Here is a 19,555-nt window from a genome sequence, read left to right as displayed (position 1 = left end):
CTTAACCAACTGCGCCACCCAGGCGCCCCACAAAGTCTCACTTTTAAAGCTACTTTCTTCTATTAAATTCTATGGATCTCACCTAAAATTGTTAACAGCTAATTTCATGGTCAAATCGCCACCAAGGGATACTCAAGGATATGGGCATGAATCTTGGCCACTTGTATTCACTGTGAGGCAGTCAGTGCCTTGTCTGTGTCTCTTCATGGCAATTGATGGAGCTTTGCTAAAGCCTAAAACTTGATTTCCTCTATTTCAGAGCAGTATTTGTTTTCAAAATATATTTCCTAATATAATTAAAACTGCATTACTGCTTATTAGCATGTTAATATATTCTCATTGTTTTCAGGTACAACTGGTTATTTATATATCTACCTGTCCCTTTTAAGAAAGGTAACATGTTTTATTGTGCTTTTATCCCCTACATGAGTGGTTTTAAATCATCAGAGCCATTGGTCAAGTGTTGGAACCCTGCCTTCCAGTATGTGACAAGGGTTTTAGGACACAGTAAATATTTCATAAGTTTTTACTGTAATTAAGTAACTATTCATTTTTAATAGTGTAGTTTTAAAATTACATTTCAGTAGTCCCAAGGTCTAATGGAAGAAAATATACCATGGAATCAAACAAGTTACTAAAATAATATTCTAGGAAAGACATAGAGGTGTATCATTATTGTAATGAAGGCTAACTAATGTTTCAATGCCTAGAGCCAAGTGCCAACTTTTTTCTTTCTTGAATACCTAGTAACACAATGTTCTCCCATTTATTCTAAAGAGATATGCTCTCTTCTCTTAGATTAGATCCTCTATCTAAATCTCTTGGACACTTTAAAAATCAGACCTTTTAAATCTGAGTACAGAAACATAGCTAGAAGAGCCCCAAATAAGGTTAGCCTTGTTACCATTGCTATTGTTGCAAATGCCTTCTAATAACTACTTACCTCTTGAAAGTAAGTAGAAAAAATTTATCAACTCATCAAAATTTCACATGAACTTGAAAGAGGAATGCTAAGTAGTGAAATAAATGAAGACAGCCTTCTTTTCAACTTGTGGGTAACGGGATGCTGGCAAAGCACATTATACTATGACATTTGCATATCAGATGAGTAAAATGATGCTTTACAAAAAACAAGTGAACTGGAAAACAATTCACAGATTCTTTTAAAATACCTTCCTTCTTGCCTAAGATATAACCTAGCCTGGTTCTGAATAATTTTCTCTTTTTTTTCTGATTTTATTTTATTTTTAATTTTATTTTTTAAATTTATATCCAAAATAGTGTATAGTGCAACAATGATTTCAGGAGTAGATTCCTTACTGCCCCTTACCCATTTAGCCCATCCCCCCTCCCACAACCCCTCCAGTAACCCTCTGTTTGTTCTCCATATTTATGAGTCTCTTATGCTTTGTCCCCCTTCCTGTTATTATATTATTTTTGTTTCCCTTCCCTTATGTTCATCTGTTTTGTCTCTTAAAGTCCTCATATGAGTGAAGTCATATGATTTTTGTCTTTCTCTGACTAATTTCACTTAGCAAAATACCCTCCAGTTCTATCCACATAGTTGCAAATGGCAAGATTTCATTCTTTTTGATTGCCGAGTAATACTCCATCATATATATATACCACATCTTCTTTATCCATTTATCCATTGATGGACATTTGGGCTGTTTCCATACTTTGACTATTGTTGATAGCGCTGCATGGGGGTGCATGTGTCCCTTTGAAACAGCACACCCATATCCCTTGGATAAATGTCTATTAGTGCAATTGCTGGGTTGTAGGGTAGTTCTATTTTTAGTTTTTTTGAGGGACCTCCATACTGTTTTCCAGAGTGGCTGCACCAGCTTGCATTCCATGAATAATTTTCTTAAATATTATCTGCAGTGATATTTTCAGTTACAGCCCTCCAGCCCTCCAGCCACCTGGAAACATTAAGTCCCACCTTATGGGACAGGAGCCTTATCCTGTCCTTGGGGCCTGGGCTAGTACAACTCTCTACACTGGAGGAATTTTTAGAAGCCTTAGACTGGCAACTTATCTGTTCAGTATCAGTGTGGCCCTTCTGCTGATCCTGCCCTGATAGTATAACCTGGTTTCAGGCACTAAAATTTTATCTGGTTATTTGTAACCCAGCCTCCATCTTGAACCACTAGAAACTAGTGGATTCTTCCACTGTGATCCTCAGTCCTACCTTGGGACCTTACTTAATATACCAGTTGGTGCAATACTCCCTGTAATGTTCTGTGGGCTTAGTTTAGAGCCCTACCCTAGAACTCCAGTCTTCATGAGTTATGTCCCCAGTATATGCCACCTGATAGCTATGAGACAGACTTTCCTCATGTCTGGATTTCTACTTATTGCCCACTGTTAGACTTTTCTAGAGATAGGTCCTATGCTTGAGCTAAATTTCTTATCCATGAACTAACCCATCTCAGTGCTGACTTCTAACTCTAATAGTAACTCAGGTAATACTTGTTTTAAAACATTTCTATTCAAACCAGCCAACAGTCATTTTTAAAGTGAACCACTAAACATACATCTGGCTGCTTGAAATTCCAAAAGAAAATATCCCATACCTGTCTGAATGAATCCTGACTTGTATCCATTAGTTGTGCCATTTTCTGGTGTCACAGTTGATGATACTGAAGAGTTTGGTTTCATAGAGTGGCAAGTGGCAGAGGATTGTCGGCTTCTACATTCTGGGAAGGAGTAAGAATTATATTATGGGAGGAGACCAATACCCTGTCAAAGCAGGTGATGAGAACACAATCCACAAAATCTCTAAAATAAACTACTGTTCCTTAAGTAGCAACCATGTTCCTTATTGGCGGTTTCCCCTCCTCTAATCCTGACTCCAACAGAATGTTCAAGATGGTGAATTCACTTTGTCTTCCTAGGGCCAGATGTCATGTTTAGAAGGAAAAAAAAAGAAAGAAAGAAAAAAGATCCGGCTTTTGTTCTTCACAGACTAGCTCCCGGGGAAAAATTACTCATAACTAATATAATCATGCTAGTTTTATGGATAAGGCAGGCTAAAATATCAGTAATTTGTTTTAAAAAAAAAAAAAAAGCTTTCAAACACCAGTTAACCTCCCGTCAAGGATCAATTTAGTGTGGAACGGGAATCTATATAGGTTGTCTTCAATATTCTCACCTCAACTTTAATTTATGTCCAAAAGCTGAAGCAAAGAAAAATTTATAGTCAGAGGAGAAAAATTAGAAATGCTCAAATTCTTTTTTTTTAAGCCTACTTATTATTTTTAAGTGAGAAAGAACAGGGGAGGGGCAGGGAGAGAGGGGGATAGAAAATCCCAAGCAGACTTGATGCTGACAGCAGTGAGCCTGATGCAAGGCTTGAACTCATGAACAGATCATGACCTGAACCAAAGTCCAATGCTCAACCAACTAAGCTACCCAGGTGTCCCAGAAATGCTCAAATTCTTATTACTCTTAGTTTGTATCAAAGGAAATAGGTACACAATATTCTAGGTGATTTCTGATCATGCAACACCAAGCTTCATTTTAGGTAAGCCAATACTAATGGAGCTCTAACATGATACTTTAATAATACTTTGAACTGAGTCAAGTAGATAGCAAATACTAAGAAACCATGTAGGGCTGTAACTTCTAACTAAATTATACTACACATTACACTATGTTAGTTTTTAAAGGTAGCATGTGAAAAAGAAATATAAATGGTTGTAAATGACAGTTAATTATAGAGGGTCCTTTAGAGAGTTTCCAAGTTTATCAGATATATGCAAGGTTGGACACAGTTTTCTATGACCACCTTGGCTAGGATTTTCCTTGAAAAGCAATTGTACTTTGGCCTACAAGGATACCTCCACATTATGTGTATCGTATGCATACATTTATATTGATGTTCTATGTGTGCATATCTGCATATCTCCATATCTGCATATATGGATACATATGCATATACAATCTTAATTCTAAAATAGTAACTTCTATAAATGTGAGGCTTCAGACACCTGGCTGGCTCAGTTGGTAGAGTGTGTGACTCTTAATCTTGGGTTTGTGAGTTTGAGTCCCACATTGTGGGTACAGATTACTTAAAAATAAAATCTTTTAAAAGATTTTTTAAAAATGTGAACCTTCAAAAGCCATTCAGGATGATTGTGCCTGTCTTGGAACATGCAGCTATTTCCTAAGGAATTATATAATGTCATTTCAAATGCACCCAAGAGTAATTACAGTGGAAAACTCAGAGGAAAATCTGAAGTCATTTATGATTTGGATGTATTATGCTATTTCTTATGGTCAGGCCAAAATCTTGCACAGACAACAAATGGAAGCATTAAAGAAAATTATTATTTCATCTTTAATAATATAATAATATTTATAATTAAGAAAAATCTCAGCATCTAAGTAACTGCTCAAAAGAATAAGGATTAGATATTCCACTGCATTAGAACAATGAATAGAAGTTGTGGTAAATCCTATCAACTACATGAAGATGTGAGATTTCAACTGGATTCAGATCCACAAATAAGTTAGTTAAGTTCTTCTACACTTAAAAAAAAAACAAACAAACAACTTTGCCAACTTAATAATGTGTTTCCCCCAGGTATTAAGGTATTATGAAGAAGCATTATTTGTTCAAAGTATGCTTAGTTCTAATGAAAACAGAAAACTAGATGCTTGAGAATTACCAAAGAACCTAAATAAAATAGAAAGAGCATCTAACCAGAAAAATGATACTTTGAGGTCCTCTCTAAGTGACAGGAAAGCTGAAAAGAGTCCTCCTGTACTCCACCCTCCCAAGAGACAAATATAAAGAGACATGCACTTTTTCTAAACCTGGATAGTCTCTATTGAAAATAGAAAGAAGTTGGGGCGCCTGGGTGGCTCGGTCGGTTAAGCATCCGACTTCGGCTCAGGTCATGATCTCGCAGTCCGTGAGTTCGAGCCTTGCGTCGGGCTCTGTGCTGACCGCTCGGAGCCTGAAGCCTGTTTCAGATTCTGTGTCTCCCTCTCTCTCTGACCCTCCCCCATTCATGCTCTGTCTCTCTCTGTCTCAAAAATAAACGTTAAAAAAAAAAATTAAAAAAAAAAGAAAGAAAGAAGCAAGTCAAATAACCTGCCAGAGAGCTTCACATCTTTGGATAGTCTTCTGAACTTGGGATATTTACATACATCATACCTGATTCTGAACCCCAGAAGGCCACTTGTCCTTACTGTAACATCCTCATTCCTTTCCCTTCCCTTTCCCTCCCAGAAGTTGACGCTACCTTTCCAGCAGATAAGAGGTCCCTTCGACAGTACACCCTGGGAGCTTCTGACTAGGTAGTACTTTAAGTGCTTCTGCTTCTTTGGCTGGGTGGTGAGCTTCAAGTTAATATGGTTGGAAAATTCTGTGAAATACCGAAATCCTCTTTCTCCACAGCCGATACAGTTTCCAGAAAACCCTGAAAGAAGACAACCAAAGTTACTGGTGGATTTGTAAATTGATACAATACTTTTACATATGAAAAGTATAGAAATATTCAGTGCTTTTGACCCAATAATTTCCTAACCTCAAGGAAAAACACCAATTTTTTTAGCAGAGTTATTTTATAATAGTGGAAGACTGAAAGTAATTTAAATTCTGCTCTAAGTTTAATGGCTAAGAAAATAGAGTGGATAGTAGCATGTGATAGAATTCATACAGTTGACATAAAAATATGAAAAAGTTTGCTTCTAGAGATGCCCATGATTTCCTCCCCACACACTCCCTTCTTAGAGAACTTGCTGGCCCTGGTTCTCTGCCCTACCCACCATGTGCACTGTCACAGATGATTAGATTGTGCTAATATCAGACCCAGTCTGGGACAGTCAGAGTCTCTTTCATGGAATTTTATTTTATTTTATTTTTCAACTTAAAAATATTTTATTATTTTTGTTTTTTTTTAAATTTTTTTTCAACATTTATTTATTTTTGGGACAGAGAGAGACAGAGCATGAACGGGGGAGGGGCAGAGAGAGAGGGAGACACAGAATCAGAAACAGGATCCAGGCTCTGAGCCATCAGCCCAGAGCCTGACGCGGGGCTTGAACTCATGGACCGCGAGATCGTGACCTGGCCGAAGTCGGACGCTTAACCGACTGCACCACCCAGGCGCCCCTATTATTTGTTTTTTATTTGAGAGGTGGTGGGCAGAGGGAGAGAGAACAAGAATCCCAAGCAGGCTCCACACCCAGCATGGAGCTCGATGCAGGGCTCAGGGCCACAATCCTGGGATCATGAAATCAAGAGTCAGATCCCCAAAGGACTGAGACACCCAAGTGCCCCTTTCCTGGAATTTTAAAATAAATACAAATAGAATCAGTCAGATGGAACTGGGCCCTAAATTTGTAAGGTTTTATAAAATTGGAACCCAAGTTGGGGGTTATGTCCAACCACCTGTCAGCTAAGGGATGGGAGAGAATAAATTGGCAACTGTGAAGGTTGTCTGCAGAGAGGAGGGCATGGACAGTGATGGGCAAGCCCAGGTGCTGCCAACTTTCCAGTTCCTATGACAGCTAGCTGTAATTTCTCACACAGGTGCCCCAAGAGTCCCATTTCCTCTTTATTCACCCCCCCCATACTCAAACTAGCTTATTATCCCTTTAGATCAAACATCCAAACATCTAATTTGTTAGATTATTCAAACAAAATAAAACTTTCAGTGACCTGCTTAGAGCAGGGGGCACAGAAAGAAGAAATGGAGGAGGCTAAGAGGATGTGAGGCTATCCTTTGCTTAATTGGAAATCAATCCCGTAATACACAGAGAAAAGTCACACAGAAATAATGTGAGTTCCTCTGGTTGTGACTGAGGAGGAAGCATCATATGTACTGCCATGTAGTGAACAAGGACAAGATAGGTGTAAATGAGAAAAGGCATTCCAAACTCCACACGTACAATCTCTCTCTATATAAATGACTAACTTAAAATCAATCCACTGATGAAGTGATACTCTTTTTAAACCCCTAAACCAACCTGTTATCTAATTAACAAAGATATAAAAGGAGAGAAGAGAAAGGCCACCAGGATTAAAGACAGAATATCTCACAACATACCAATCGCAGACAGTCAATTCTGACAATCAATAGAAATGGCAGTCCAATTTATTATTTTTTCAACAATTACTTACTGAGCATCCACCTATATACCAGGCATGATGCAAAACTGGAAAAACAGAGATAGTCATATCTTCTGATCGGTTACATAAAATTAGTAATTTATATAATTAGTTTATTACTGTTACTTTATAGAAATGTAAACATAAATTATTTAAAATATATTCAGAGATGGACTGAATTTGAGAGCATTTGGCTAGCTGTCCAATGCTTTATAGCTACAGGCCAAAACCAAAAAAAGAAAAAAAAAATGCCAATTTTTTTCACCGAGTTCCCAAGCTATCTAATCATCCATTTCTCCATGCATCCATGCATCTAGCCAACAAATCCATCCATCCATCCAACAAATACTTATATACTCTACCATATGATAGGCACTCTTTCAGGTACCAGGTTTTCAGCACGGAGCAAAGGAGACAAAACCACTGCCTCCATGTAACTTACATTGTGGTGCGATTATCAGGCCTTGACAGAAAAGTGCCTGGCTTGCCAGGCAGATGTAGAACCCAGTAAAATAATATAAGAACATTTTAGTCAAAACAATTAAAGATGGTGCCTCCCAAAAGAGGCTTATCTGGTAGATCCAAGTAGTTCATAAAAGATTAGCGTGAGAATTAACAAATTACTGAGGTGAGGTTTTATCTTTTTTCTTTTGCTTATTCTCTGAGGTGAAAAGCAAGAGAATATACAAAGGAAGAAAAGCAAAGGATCTGGACAATCTTCAAAGAACAGAGATGGCACATTAATGATGAGAATTAACAATATTTAAGACAAAGAATCCTACAGCTCATTTTTTAAACTCTGTACAGTTTCAGTATCAGTCTTTGTTCAAGAGAGATTTTATCTGCCCAAAGTTCTTGTTGTCATCATCACAAAAAATAATACCTCTTACAGCTAAATTACCTATCTAGTGTTTCTGTCAACCAAGTCTTCCAATTGCACAGTAGATTTGGGACACATGAATGAACTGCCAACTGGATCAATATATACTTTTTAATGTTTATTTATTTTGAAAGAGAGAAAGAGAGAGAGAATGAGTGGGGGAGGGGCAGAGAGAAAGGGGGAAAGAGAATCCCAAGCAGTCTCCATGCTTAGCACTCAGTGCAGAGTCCAATGCAGGACCAGATCCCACAACTGTGAGATCATGACCTGAGCCAAAATCAAAAGTCAGACACCGAGCGAACTGAGCCACCCAAATGCCCCCTCAATATATTTTTTAACCAATTCCTTCACTCACAGTCTTTTGAATCAGCATAATTTATATAAAAAGTTTATAAATTGATATTGGAGTTCACTGGGATTCTAACATATTCAAAGCTTAAAATTTTTCCCACTATACTTTAATGCATACTAAAATAATCTATCATCAGTAAGAAATGTTGGATGGATATTAACATATAAAAATCTCAACAACATGCTTATCTAAGAGAAAAGTTCTACCATCTTGCTGCACTACACTTTCACTTGGAAAGTGGTTACTAAAAAATTATGTCCATTCACAAGGCTAGAGAAAGCAAACAAACTTCCATTTCTATAAAGGTATTAATAAATATGACAGAATGGCAGAATAATAACCATTTAAAGAGCAAGTGCTCTGTGCCAGGCACTGTGCTGGATGGTTTGCCTTATAAACATCATCTCATTTGATCTTTACAACCCTGAAAGTTAGGCATCACTGGCCTCTTTTTATAGATGAGAAATCTGAGACCTCATGAGAATAAGTAGCTTGCCCCAGTTCTGAAAATACTAAGTGGCAAATCTGGGATTTTAATCCCAGTTCCAACTCCAATGACCAAGGTCTTTGATCTCATATTCATTATTATACACAATCATGAAATCTATTCTTCTTCTTCTTCCTCTTTTTAGAAACAGAGCGTGTAAGTGGGGGAGAGTAGCAGAGGGAGAGAGAGAGAGGGAGAGAAGGAGAAGGAGTGAGAGAGAGAGAGAGAGAAAGAGAGAGAGAAAGAATCTTAAGCAGGTTCCATGCTCAGTGCAGAACCCAATGCAGGGCTTGATCCCATGACCCTGGGAACATGACCTGAGCCGAAATCAAGTCAGACGTTCAGCCGACTGAGACACCCTGAAAATCTATTATTCTGATGGTGTTTCTTGTATCCTTTCATGACGTATTCTAGGAGGATTCCTCTAGTCATGAAGAATCATTAAGCAAAAAGGCATCATGAGATATTTTTCTGTGTCTGTGGTCAGAGCCACATGTAAACTATTCCATCTGATGTCATGGTGATGCTTTTATTTATTTTTTAAAAGTTTGTTTGTTTATAGCAATCTCTACAACCAATGTGGGGCTAGAACTCATGACCCTGAGATCAAGAGCTGCATGCTTTTCTGACTGAGCCAGCCAGGCACCTCAACACTATGATGCTTTTAAAATGCTAAAAAGAAGTTTCCCAAAATTGTTATACCACAGCCAACTAGATTACTAGCTCTGTGTCTTAACATTTTTGTGCTCCCACAACACAGCCTAGTATGATTTTTGTCACATAATACATTTTGAATAAAGTGTTGAATGAATGAGTGAACAGATACTTAGAAACTTCTTTGCTAATTTAGTCCAACTTATAAACTTTACCATTAGGCTTCTGTGTTAAACCATCTGCTCAATTTCACTAAAAGAAAATCATCATCTTTTTATGAAAGCCTATGGAAATTATCACTTCTTTTCCTATGAACCAAGAAAAAGCTTTGAATTATAAGTTAAGGAACTTTTATAAAGCATGGATAGGGTTACTTTCTAACTCAGGATACTGATGTATATATTTCCAGACTTTCTGATGACACTGTGTAACTAGGAAAAATGTTATCAAACTAAACAAGTACAGCTTACGAACAATACAATTCTTGAATTCTTTGCCCTCTTTCCTTTCATTTTTATTATTTTCACTAAAGACATCTCATGTGCCATCTTGTCTTCTTAATTAAAAATAAATCCAGGGGCGCCTGGGTGGCGCAGTCGGTTAAGCGTCCGACTTCAGCCAGGTCACAATCTGGCGGTCCGTGAGTTTGAGCCCCGCGTCAGGCTCTGGGCTGATGGCTCGGAGCCTGGAGCCTGTTTCCAATTCTGTGTCTCCCTCTCTCTCTGCCCCTCCCCCGTTCATGCTCTGTCTCTCTCTGTCCCAAAAATAAATAAAAAACGTTGAAAAAAAAAAAAAATCCAGTCTTTATTTCCCATGATGTAAGGAAGCTAGGTTGTGAAAGAAAAAGTCCAGACTCAAAGTAAAGCCAGAGAATAAAACAATTCTGAGATACAGTAATACATTTTACATCATATGTATATTCCTAGTTACTTTGGTTGAACTAATGCTAAATATAACATGGGAATCACATCAATCAAATATAGCTAGGAATGATGGGTAGTATGGAGAAACTACCAAAAACTGCAGCTGAATAACTGAGAGTTGACTGGACATCAGGTCTAGATCAATAACTCTGTACAGAGTGAATCCTACTTTGCTTTACACAGAATTAATTTTTGATAAATCGCATGCCATCCTTTAGCTTGGCTTGAAAAGGCCCCCCTCTTCAAGGCGGGTGTTTTGGGAATGAATAAAAAATAAAAGCTAATTTTTAAGAAGTTACTAAAAGAAAAAAAATGTTTCATACATGAGTTAATTACAGAATTCCCAATTAATTCTGAGATCTAAAAAAAAAATCTGTGATAATTTAACATGTTTTTTTAATTTTTGTTTTTTTATTTGAGAGAGAGAGCGAGCGTTGGGCAAAGGGGCAGAAATAAAGAATCTTGAGCAGGCTCCATGCTCAGTACAGAGCCCCACGTGGGGCTTGATCCCACAACCCTAGGATCTTGACCTGAGTTGAAATCAAGAGTCAGATGCCCAACCAACTGAGTCACCTAGGCACCCCTATGATAATTTAAACTTGTAGTTTAACTCCTTCATCTTGGAAGGAATTTTATAGGTGTGAAATACTCACCTAAAAGTGCATTTTTCCCATGATCATCTGGTAGAAATCGCTTGTCTACAGCACACACGAGGATGTGTTCAGGCAGATTGGGAGACTTGGCCCCTACCAGGAGGAATCCTGCTGGGATGTCGATTTGTTCCATACAAAGAGATACCAAACGCAAATCCTTTCCTGCTTGACAAAAGCCTAAAAATGGTAAAAAGGACACAGTAAAATGTTTAGAAAGGTCCTATCTCCTTATCACCCATCTGGAGAGTGGATTTGCCTATGGGAAATCCCACAAAGGCATAATCCCATAAAAAATTAAGGAGTAGATTATTTTTTTATGTTTATTTATTTTTTGAAAGAGAGAGGGAGAGAAAGAGCAAGCTGGGGGAGGGGCAGAGAGAGAGGGAGAGAGAAATCCCAAGCAGGTTCTGCACTTTCAGTGCAGAGCCCAATGCGGGACTCAAACTCAGGAACTGAGAGATCATGACCTGAACTGAAACCAAGATTTGGACGCTCAACCGACTGAGCCACCCAGGCACCCCAGGACTAAATTTAAAGTCCATATACTCCAACCTGAAGACAAATCTATCATACGTATTCCCTTCCCCCGAGTGGAGCTGAAAACACACAAAAAGGAGGTATTTCTGACAAGTTCAGCCAACATTTATGACTTTATATTTTCTGATGTACAAGTAAGCAAATGATAAATACACAGCTTTGAAAAATGTATGTAATTTTTATGTGTATGTAGTACAATATTTTTATGCTTTCAAAGCAAGTTCATATCTATAAAGGGTGACTGTCATAGAAGAGAGAGGCTTCCATTTCACATAGGAAGAGACTGCACTTCAGATGTGGCTCATAAATGAATGGGCCAGAACTAGAACTCAGAACTGTGAAGTCATTTTTGTAAGCTACAACAGAACAACACATAACAAAACCTTACATAACCACGTTGTGTACCAAAACATATTACACTAACTAGTTCATCATTTATTAAAAATCACTTGCAACAGATGCTATCCTAGGCCTGGGGATAGAATTGAACAAATATATCTTCCCCCAAGAACCTACATTATAGTCTAATTGGAAGAATGTATAAGGAACCAATAATCACAAAACAATATTACAGAGGACAGCTATTTTCTACTGCAAAGCACCTATTTCACATCTTCTGGGAGATAATCAAACCTCCTCGAACTCTAATCACATGATTCCTCTGGAGAATGGGGATATTCTAGACTGACAGGAGGTAGCACCTGATCCAAGCTGGCCACTATAATATCCCACCTTTCCAGCCATAGTTGATTAGTCAGGGACACCTGACATAAACTGGGACAATCAAAGCCTTTTCTCAAGGAATTCCAAATATGGAGCCAGAAAGAGTATGACTTAGTTTGATCTGTGGCAGCTCAGTTCCTTGTCTTGTGAGAGAAGTCTGTCAGCAGACAGGAGGCTCAAAGGGAATGTTCCAGCAGTGTGTGGACCCCTGAAACCCAGCTGCATGTGCGTTTCCCAAGGTCAGATTGTGAAACCTTTTGCTGAGGAATTCTTTGAATAATATCTTCATTCTACCTAAAGCTAATTTCAGTTGGGTTGGGTTTCACCTGCAGCCAAAAGAGGGTAAATACAAGTATGAAAAATACTATTTCAGAGAGTTGCAGAAGGTAAACGATGGACACCTAAATCTCCACACACAAACCTGAGGAGACCATCATCACCCAATACAAAGTAGAGAAAGACCCTGCTAAATTCTGCCAGTATCAATTTATAGTATGATGTTCACCAAATGCCAACAAACAATTGGATGCAATCAGTTATTATAAGAGAAAAAAAATCCAAATATTGTATGAAGTTGTGGCGCACATAAATCTACCATGAATCTACTGCATGGTTGAGCTCATCAAACCTCAAAAGCAGACATAATGGAATTGGAGGAAGTCAACAGAAGAAAGAATAAAATGATAAAATAATGGGGTTCAACCATCTCAAGCTTATAGGCTCCCTTTAACACTAAAATAATTCAAATTTAACTTTTAGTGTTTGTTAATTGAAAAAAACAAAAGCAGAATATTATTGTGAATTAACAATTTTGAATGAATCTATATTTTATTAGTCACAATATCATCTGTATTTATTTGAAAAATAGTCATTTATACATGTAGGTCATATTATTTATTCAGTTTACACACAGTTTTTGGAAGCTATGGATACATAAAAGCCCTAAAAAAAATTCTGCTGCCCCACCCCATTTAAGGGACAGAACTCAGGTTTGAAAGTGGGGAAATGATGATGATGGTATCAATGGCAGAAAAATTTATGGAGAATTTAATATAAGCCAGGCATGGTACTAACCATTGTACAGATCATTTTATTTAATCCTCTGAACAACTACCAACTCCTTTCCATAGATGGAGAAGTTGAGGCTCAGGAAGGTTAGGGAACTTGTGCAGTGTTATATAATGAGTTCAGTAATGTTCAGGATGTAAGACATGGTAAGTTTGCTATATAAAGACAGATCAAGGGGTGCCTGGGTGGAGCCTATTTAAGATTCTCTCTTTCTCTTCTGCCCCTCCCCCACTTGTGGACATGCTCGCTCGCTCTCTCTCTCTCAAAAAAAGAAAAAGAAAAGAAATAACACCTTTATCATGACTTGCTCCAAAAGGCAGAACACGTATCTTCCCAAAAGATGCAGAAAATTCAGTGATGAGAAGTTCATTATTGTCTATTGACAAAAAACAGGATGCGTGGGGAACTATCTCTGTCACTAAGAAGTAGTAACAAACCTTTCTACGACTTTGACTCACACCATATTAGAAAGAGTGGACTAGATGAAATGATAGTCTGTGCCAATTTGTATGAATTTTCAAATTATTACCAGCTTTTTAGAACATCAGAGCTATATAGAACTCAAGATTATCTGATATAGGATCTCTCAACAGGCAGTTATTAAACTCCCAGGGACTTACAGGTATTCCATGATACTTGAAGTTATAAGACAAAATCAAATAGTTACCAATTTCTAAAATCTAACAAATAATTATTCTAATATTAAAGAATGTTCTGAATGCTTTCCCTGCTACACATAGAGGGAGAGTAGAAACCTGTTGAATGAATTCAGGACTCACTTGTTTGAACCCTGTATCAGTGTATGGCTTTGATTTTCACACAACTGTTTTTATTCTTAGCCATTTGTATTGATATTGTGCTTAATTTATACTCATCATACATTGTTGGTTAATGATAGGAAGCACTGATTGTGTTAATGAACACAGTAATGTTACAAATGTGTCTAAAGATGCTCTTGCTAGATTTATGAAAGTTAGATTCAATCCCAACCCCACTCATTAAATTATAAAATTATATAAAATGCACCAATATGTTTTTGGGCACCCCACCCCCAAAAGCAATGTCAAGGTAAAATTTTGGTGATTACAATCCAACTTGGCTTTTCATGTAGGAGAGAAAAGCCTACCTCATTTTGCAGCATGTTCAGTAGCAGAAATTCTGCACACAGCGGCCTGAAATCTTTTCATCATATAGATGATGTAAAAATTATAAAAATAAACTAGCATATCCTTTTAATCCTAAAATTTCAAATTTTGGGTATTAAAAGTAGATTTTGATTTTCTTTTTATTTGATGCTGGAAAACATTTAAATATACTCAGCCCCCTGAAAAGCTATAATATTTTATTTTTGAATTTGTCAATAAAATATGCTTTTTCTTACACAACCGATTTTAAATACATTAAGTAGCAATTACTGAATGATAAAATGTAGACAACTTTTCTCATATGCATGAATAATATCAAAGAGTATATTAACATACTGGTCTAAAATAAATACTTTCTACTTAAAATCAATTCTTTATCATATGCCATGTAGTGACAGAATTAGGTTTTAAATTCCTAAAAAGTTCAAAAGGCTATATATTAGTATAAAAGAAATTTGTGAGTCAAAGATTGGGTAACACTGATCTATTTAATATGTAAATGAGGACACTGGGGCCTATAAAGCTTAAGAAAATGGTCCAATTTTTAAAATATTCAGTAACTGGAGAAAGTGGGACTAAAACCCAAGCCTCCGGACTCCAAATTAGATACTCCTTCATCCTCATTAACATCTCTGACTCATATAATGCTTCGCCTTCCCTCAGTCTGATGTAGGACACTCTCCTATTACTTCTTCCTTGCCTTTTTTTGGAGTCCTATTACCCAACTTTCTAAGTTGAATCTTTGGTCTATTGGCACTCACTTACCTCATACTTGCTGATGAGTCCTTAAAATTCATTATTTTTCTGATGAGTTTTCTTTTTTTAAAAAAGCTATTTATTTATTTTGAGAGAGACAGAGACAGTGCAAAGAAGGGCAGAGAGAGGGAGAATCCTGAGCGGGCTCTGTGTTGCCAGAGCATAGCCTGACGTGGGGCTGAAACCCATGAGGCCACAGGAACATAACTTGAGCCGAAACCAAGAGTCAGACACTTAACCAACTGAGCCACCGGGCACCCCTCTGATGAGATCTCTAAAAGCAATACATTGCAGCAAAAGGAGACCAAGGGGGAAAGTACAATTTTTGTTCTTGACTTAACAGAGATAGAGTCAAGAGGACTTAGTGTGGAGAATATCTGAAGAAAGCAGGATTTTCTGTAGAAGAGAGATGATTTCAGAGTGATTTCTGTGGCAAAAAAGGAGAACTACACAGTCCACTCAAATTAAGAAATACAAATAGTTTTTACTACAGCCTTTAGTATGAGGACACCTAGAGGTCAAAAGTAATAATTATTCAACAATGACTGGATCCTCAGAGAAGCATGTTTTCTAGTCTCCTCCCCACAAAAATTTTAAGGGATGCTCATGACAATAAAAAGAGAAAATGTCCTATTTTATGCTAAAAAAAAAAAAAAAGCTGCAATGATGAGAGTATGTAAAAGGGGTACAGGAACCAACTGAAGGTGCTCCCAATGTCCAAAACCAGAACAATCTGAGCAGTGAGGTAAAGTAGTATTGACTTATAACTCAACATAAAATAAATATCCATGAGTACATAATAATATAAATAAATGAGTGAATAAAGTAGTAAGTGGGGGGGGGGAGACAAATCCCCATACAGAATTTTAAATAATTTATGTAGATACTCTGCCCTCAAGAAGGTGGAGCATAATTCCCTGTTCCTAAAGTATAAGCTGAGCATAGTGACTTTCTCCCACAGTATGGCAAGTGGGGGAAAGAGTGGAGATCACACTACCTCGGCCAGATGATCTACATCAACATCAACCCTCACAAATCATGTTGACAGAATGTACCCTTGATACAATATGATAAAAATGGCAATGTGATCTTTCTCCCCAAAACCCATAACCCCAGTCTAATTAGGAGAAAAATATCAAATTCCAGTAGAGGGTCACTTACAATATACCTGACCAATAATTCCGAAAACTGTCAGGGTCATCAGAAACAAGGAAAGTCTGAGAAACTGTAACAGCCAAGAGAAGCCTAAAGAGACATAACAACTAACTCTATTTTAGTATCCTGAAGGGATTCTGGAAAAGAAAAGAGATATTAGGTAAAAACTAAGGAACCTAAATAAACTATGAACTTTAATTATTATTAAAATTAGTAATAATGTAAGATAATAATAGGAGAAACTGCAGGAATATATAGAAACTCTATACTATTGTCTCAATTTTTCTTTAAGTCTAAAACTGTTCTTAAAAAGTAAAGTCTATTTTTACAATGTCCAATTTTATCTTCTTGCCTTCATGTTACTCGCTAACACAAGCCACTCAGCCAATTTGATTAAGAGGAAAGAAAATAGGAGAGAAAGAGAAGGCAAGGCTAAGTCCAGCAACAGGGTAATTCAAGAAATAAATCAATTCAAGGCCAGAAATGGTGGCAACATCAAGAAAAAGTTCCTAAATTGAGTTTGTAATTATTCTGAGAATACACTCACCTGGCAAAGATTTGGCTTTTTGCTGTGACACCTTTTACCTGTCTTTTCTAAATCCTAATTTTGGGGGGGTGGGATTCAGATCAGCTAATTATATACAAAATATATTATGAGGGATCCCCAAGTAAGAAAAAACATTATGCAAAGAACAATATTTATTTTTTTAAGAATGAAAATAAGCTCTGTGTGTCTGTAAAGAAAAAAAGAGTGGGTAGCTAAAGAATCTATGAAATGTGATTATATTTGAAGGTCTGTAGGATCCAAATATCTAGTGTAACAGGTAGTTCTGGTCTCTAGAAATATGTCAGATTATTAATATAATAAAGACCAACTACTCAATCTCAATTAAAACCTCAAACAAAATGAAAAGAAACCTTATTACAACCCTGTAGTGTGATTTTGAATCACATCTGAAATAATCCTGAAAGAAAGACAGAATCTTTTTTTAGGGGCTTCTGGAAGACCTGGGGGAAGAGTGCCCTAAGGAAGGATCTATGCCTGTTTACTGTATGCAAGTAAGGAAAGATAAGTTATCGATGTTGGCACACAAATAACAAACTTGTCCCTAAATAGCTTCATTTTCTGAGAATAATACTGAAATGCTGCCTTAACCCCAAGACCTTTGCAGCAAATTATTTTAATTTAAAAAAAGGAATAATGGTAGAGGGCCCTTCTTTGTAAACTTCATCTGCATTTCCTTAAGAAAATAGCCAAGGTTTTCACTTCACAGAACCAGATTTGCATTCTCCAATTATCTCCAACTTGAAGGTTACAGAGTAATCTAAGCGGGGGGAGGGGAAAGTTTACTGAAACAGCTGTAAACACAAACTAAAGTAATCAAAGCAGTATTTGGAAGCCTCAAATTTGGTTGCCCTTCACCCCTTTAGACAATCAACTGCCTCCCAGCAGGGTGGGAACCTACACTATTCCAATAATTTACATAAGAAATTAGCAACCAAAATTTACATCTGAATGGTAACCCCCAGAAGCCCATCAGGTATTAAGTATCTGCTTATCTAAATTGCCTCTAAAAATAGCTTTACCTTCCTTTAAGTCTTAGGTAAATAGAGGATTTCCCATGAAGGGAAGGTGGTATGCTAAAACAAGTCCAGGCATTACATTATCCTAATTCACTGTCATTTCTATAAGAAAAATTTCACAACTGTTCTGTCTTTGGGTGAGAGGGTTCTTAGAACTACCCTAGAATGAGCCAAATTGAAACAGCTATGGACAAACTTTAAACTATCAAATTATGAACTATGCTTTTTGTTTTTAATGGCCACCTTGAGGTGAATTAAAGGGGAAAAAATATGGACATGCAATTAATTATAAGAAACCAAAGTAGCTGATGTAGGAATCTACGTCTATGACCTGTGTTTTCAGGTTGTCTTGGAATTTGAATTTATGCTTGGGTGCTATATTTGTTTTCCCCCCCAGAAAAACTGCATCTCCAAATCTTTTTCCTTCATATCTAAAATTAACTATTACCCTTCCCTTACACTTTACAAAATCGTCTCATGGTAAGAGTAGTGTTCTCATGTTTTAAAGTTCAAGAAATAGTTGCTCTCTGTTAGATCACTGAGTGTATCTTGGTGAACACTAAATATACCTGATTGTTAGTAATACCAGTGTCAGCACCCCAAAAGGCAAACTAAAACATATTTAGAGCACAGGAAAAACAGGAGAGCCCCTCCTCCATTTTTGGTATAAAATTTGATATTTCAGAATTATCCCCTAAAGCTTTGACTCTCGTTCTATTTAATTCTTAAATATAACAAGATTCTCAATGACAAGCCAACAATATTTTAAGCACAATTTCAATATTTGGTCATTAACTGTTAAGTATGACTTGACTGATAAATAAAAGGCACAAAAATGTATATAAAACAGCCAAATGGAAACCTAACCCAGTCACTTGCTACACAACTACCTATCATACCAAGAATAATGAGTAAATTTGATGCATAATATTAAGTCTGGGCAAAATAAATCAATCACATCTGGAAGCAAATTTATAAGAAATAGTGCAGATAGGATTAAGGATTTTGAGCTCTTTACAGCTTATCAAATTCTTGAAAGGAAGAAAAGGAAAGGAAAAGAAAAAGAAAAAAGAAAAGAGGGAGGGAAGGTAAAAGAGAAAGAGAAAAGAAAGTCAAGAAATAATAAAACTTCCAAGCAGTGCAAACTCATTTATCTGGATTTGCACATTTGAATCTTTAGTTTACCCCAAATTATTTACAATTCAAGCTGTGTAGGGAGAATGTCCTGAAATCTTACCCCTTTCCGCCTCACTCCTCACCCCTAGGATTTGCATGCATTGTAAACACCCCAGGTCCAAGTCAATCAGGATATAAAAACTGCACTCTGGCTAATATGGATAAAGTAGAATCCACATACTAATTAGGTTGGGATTACCAGAAAATAGCACTGTAAATACTAAATGTAAGGAAGAGAGTATATTTTAAAGTTGTGACATCATCAAAACCATGAAATACTGAGAATGTTTTATATTAGGATTTCCTTTTTAAAGTGTGGTTAAAGCCGTGGTGGAA

At 36.9% G+C, this 19,555-nt stretch overlaps 1 protein-coding gene across 14 annotated transcripts in view; it reads right to left on the bottom strand.

Annotated features, from left to right (window-relative positions):
- Positions 1-19,555, bottom strand: part of GREB1L (GREB1 like retinoic acid receptor coactivator) — a 279,671-nt gene that overhangs the window by 120,851 nt on the left and 139,265 nt on the right. For all 14 annotated transcript variants that reach the window (XM_053206245.1, XM_053206238.1, XM_053206241.1 and 11 more), the window contains 3 exons: positions 11,076-11,252; positions 5,256-5,432; positions 2,580-2,702 (listed from right to left, as the gene is read on the bottom strand). In XM_053206245.1, coding sequence (XP_053062220.1) covers positions 2,580-2,702; positions 5,256-5,432; positions 11,076-11,252 — 477 coding nt within the window. The remainder of the gene's footprint in view (positions 1-2,579; positions 2,703-5,255; positions 5,433-11,075; positions 11,253-19,555) is intronic.

Source organism: Acinonyx jubatus, chromosome D3, assembly GCF_027475565.1.
Source record: "Acinonyx jubatus isolate Ajub_Pintada_27869175 chromosome D3, VMU_Ajub_asm_v1.0, whole genome shotgun sequence".
Classification (NCBI taxonomy): Eukaryota; Metazoa; Chordata; class Mammalia; order Carnivora; family Felidae; genus Acinonyx; species Acinonyx jubatus.
This window is presented reverse-complemented; position numbering and strand designations above follow the sequence as displayed.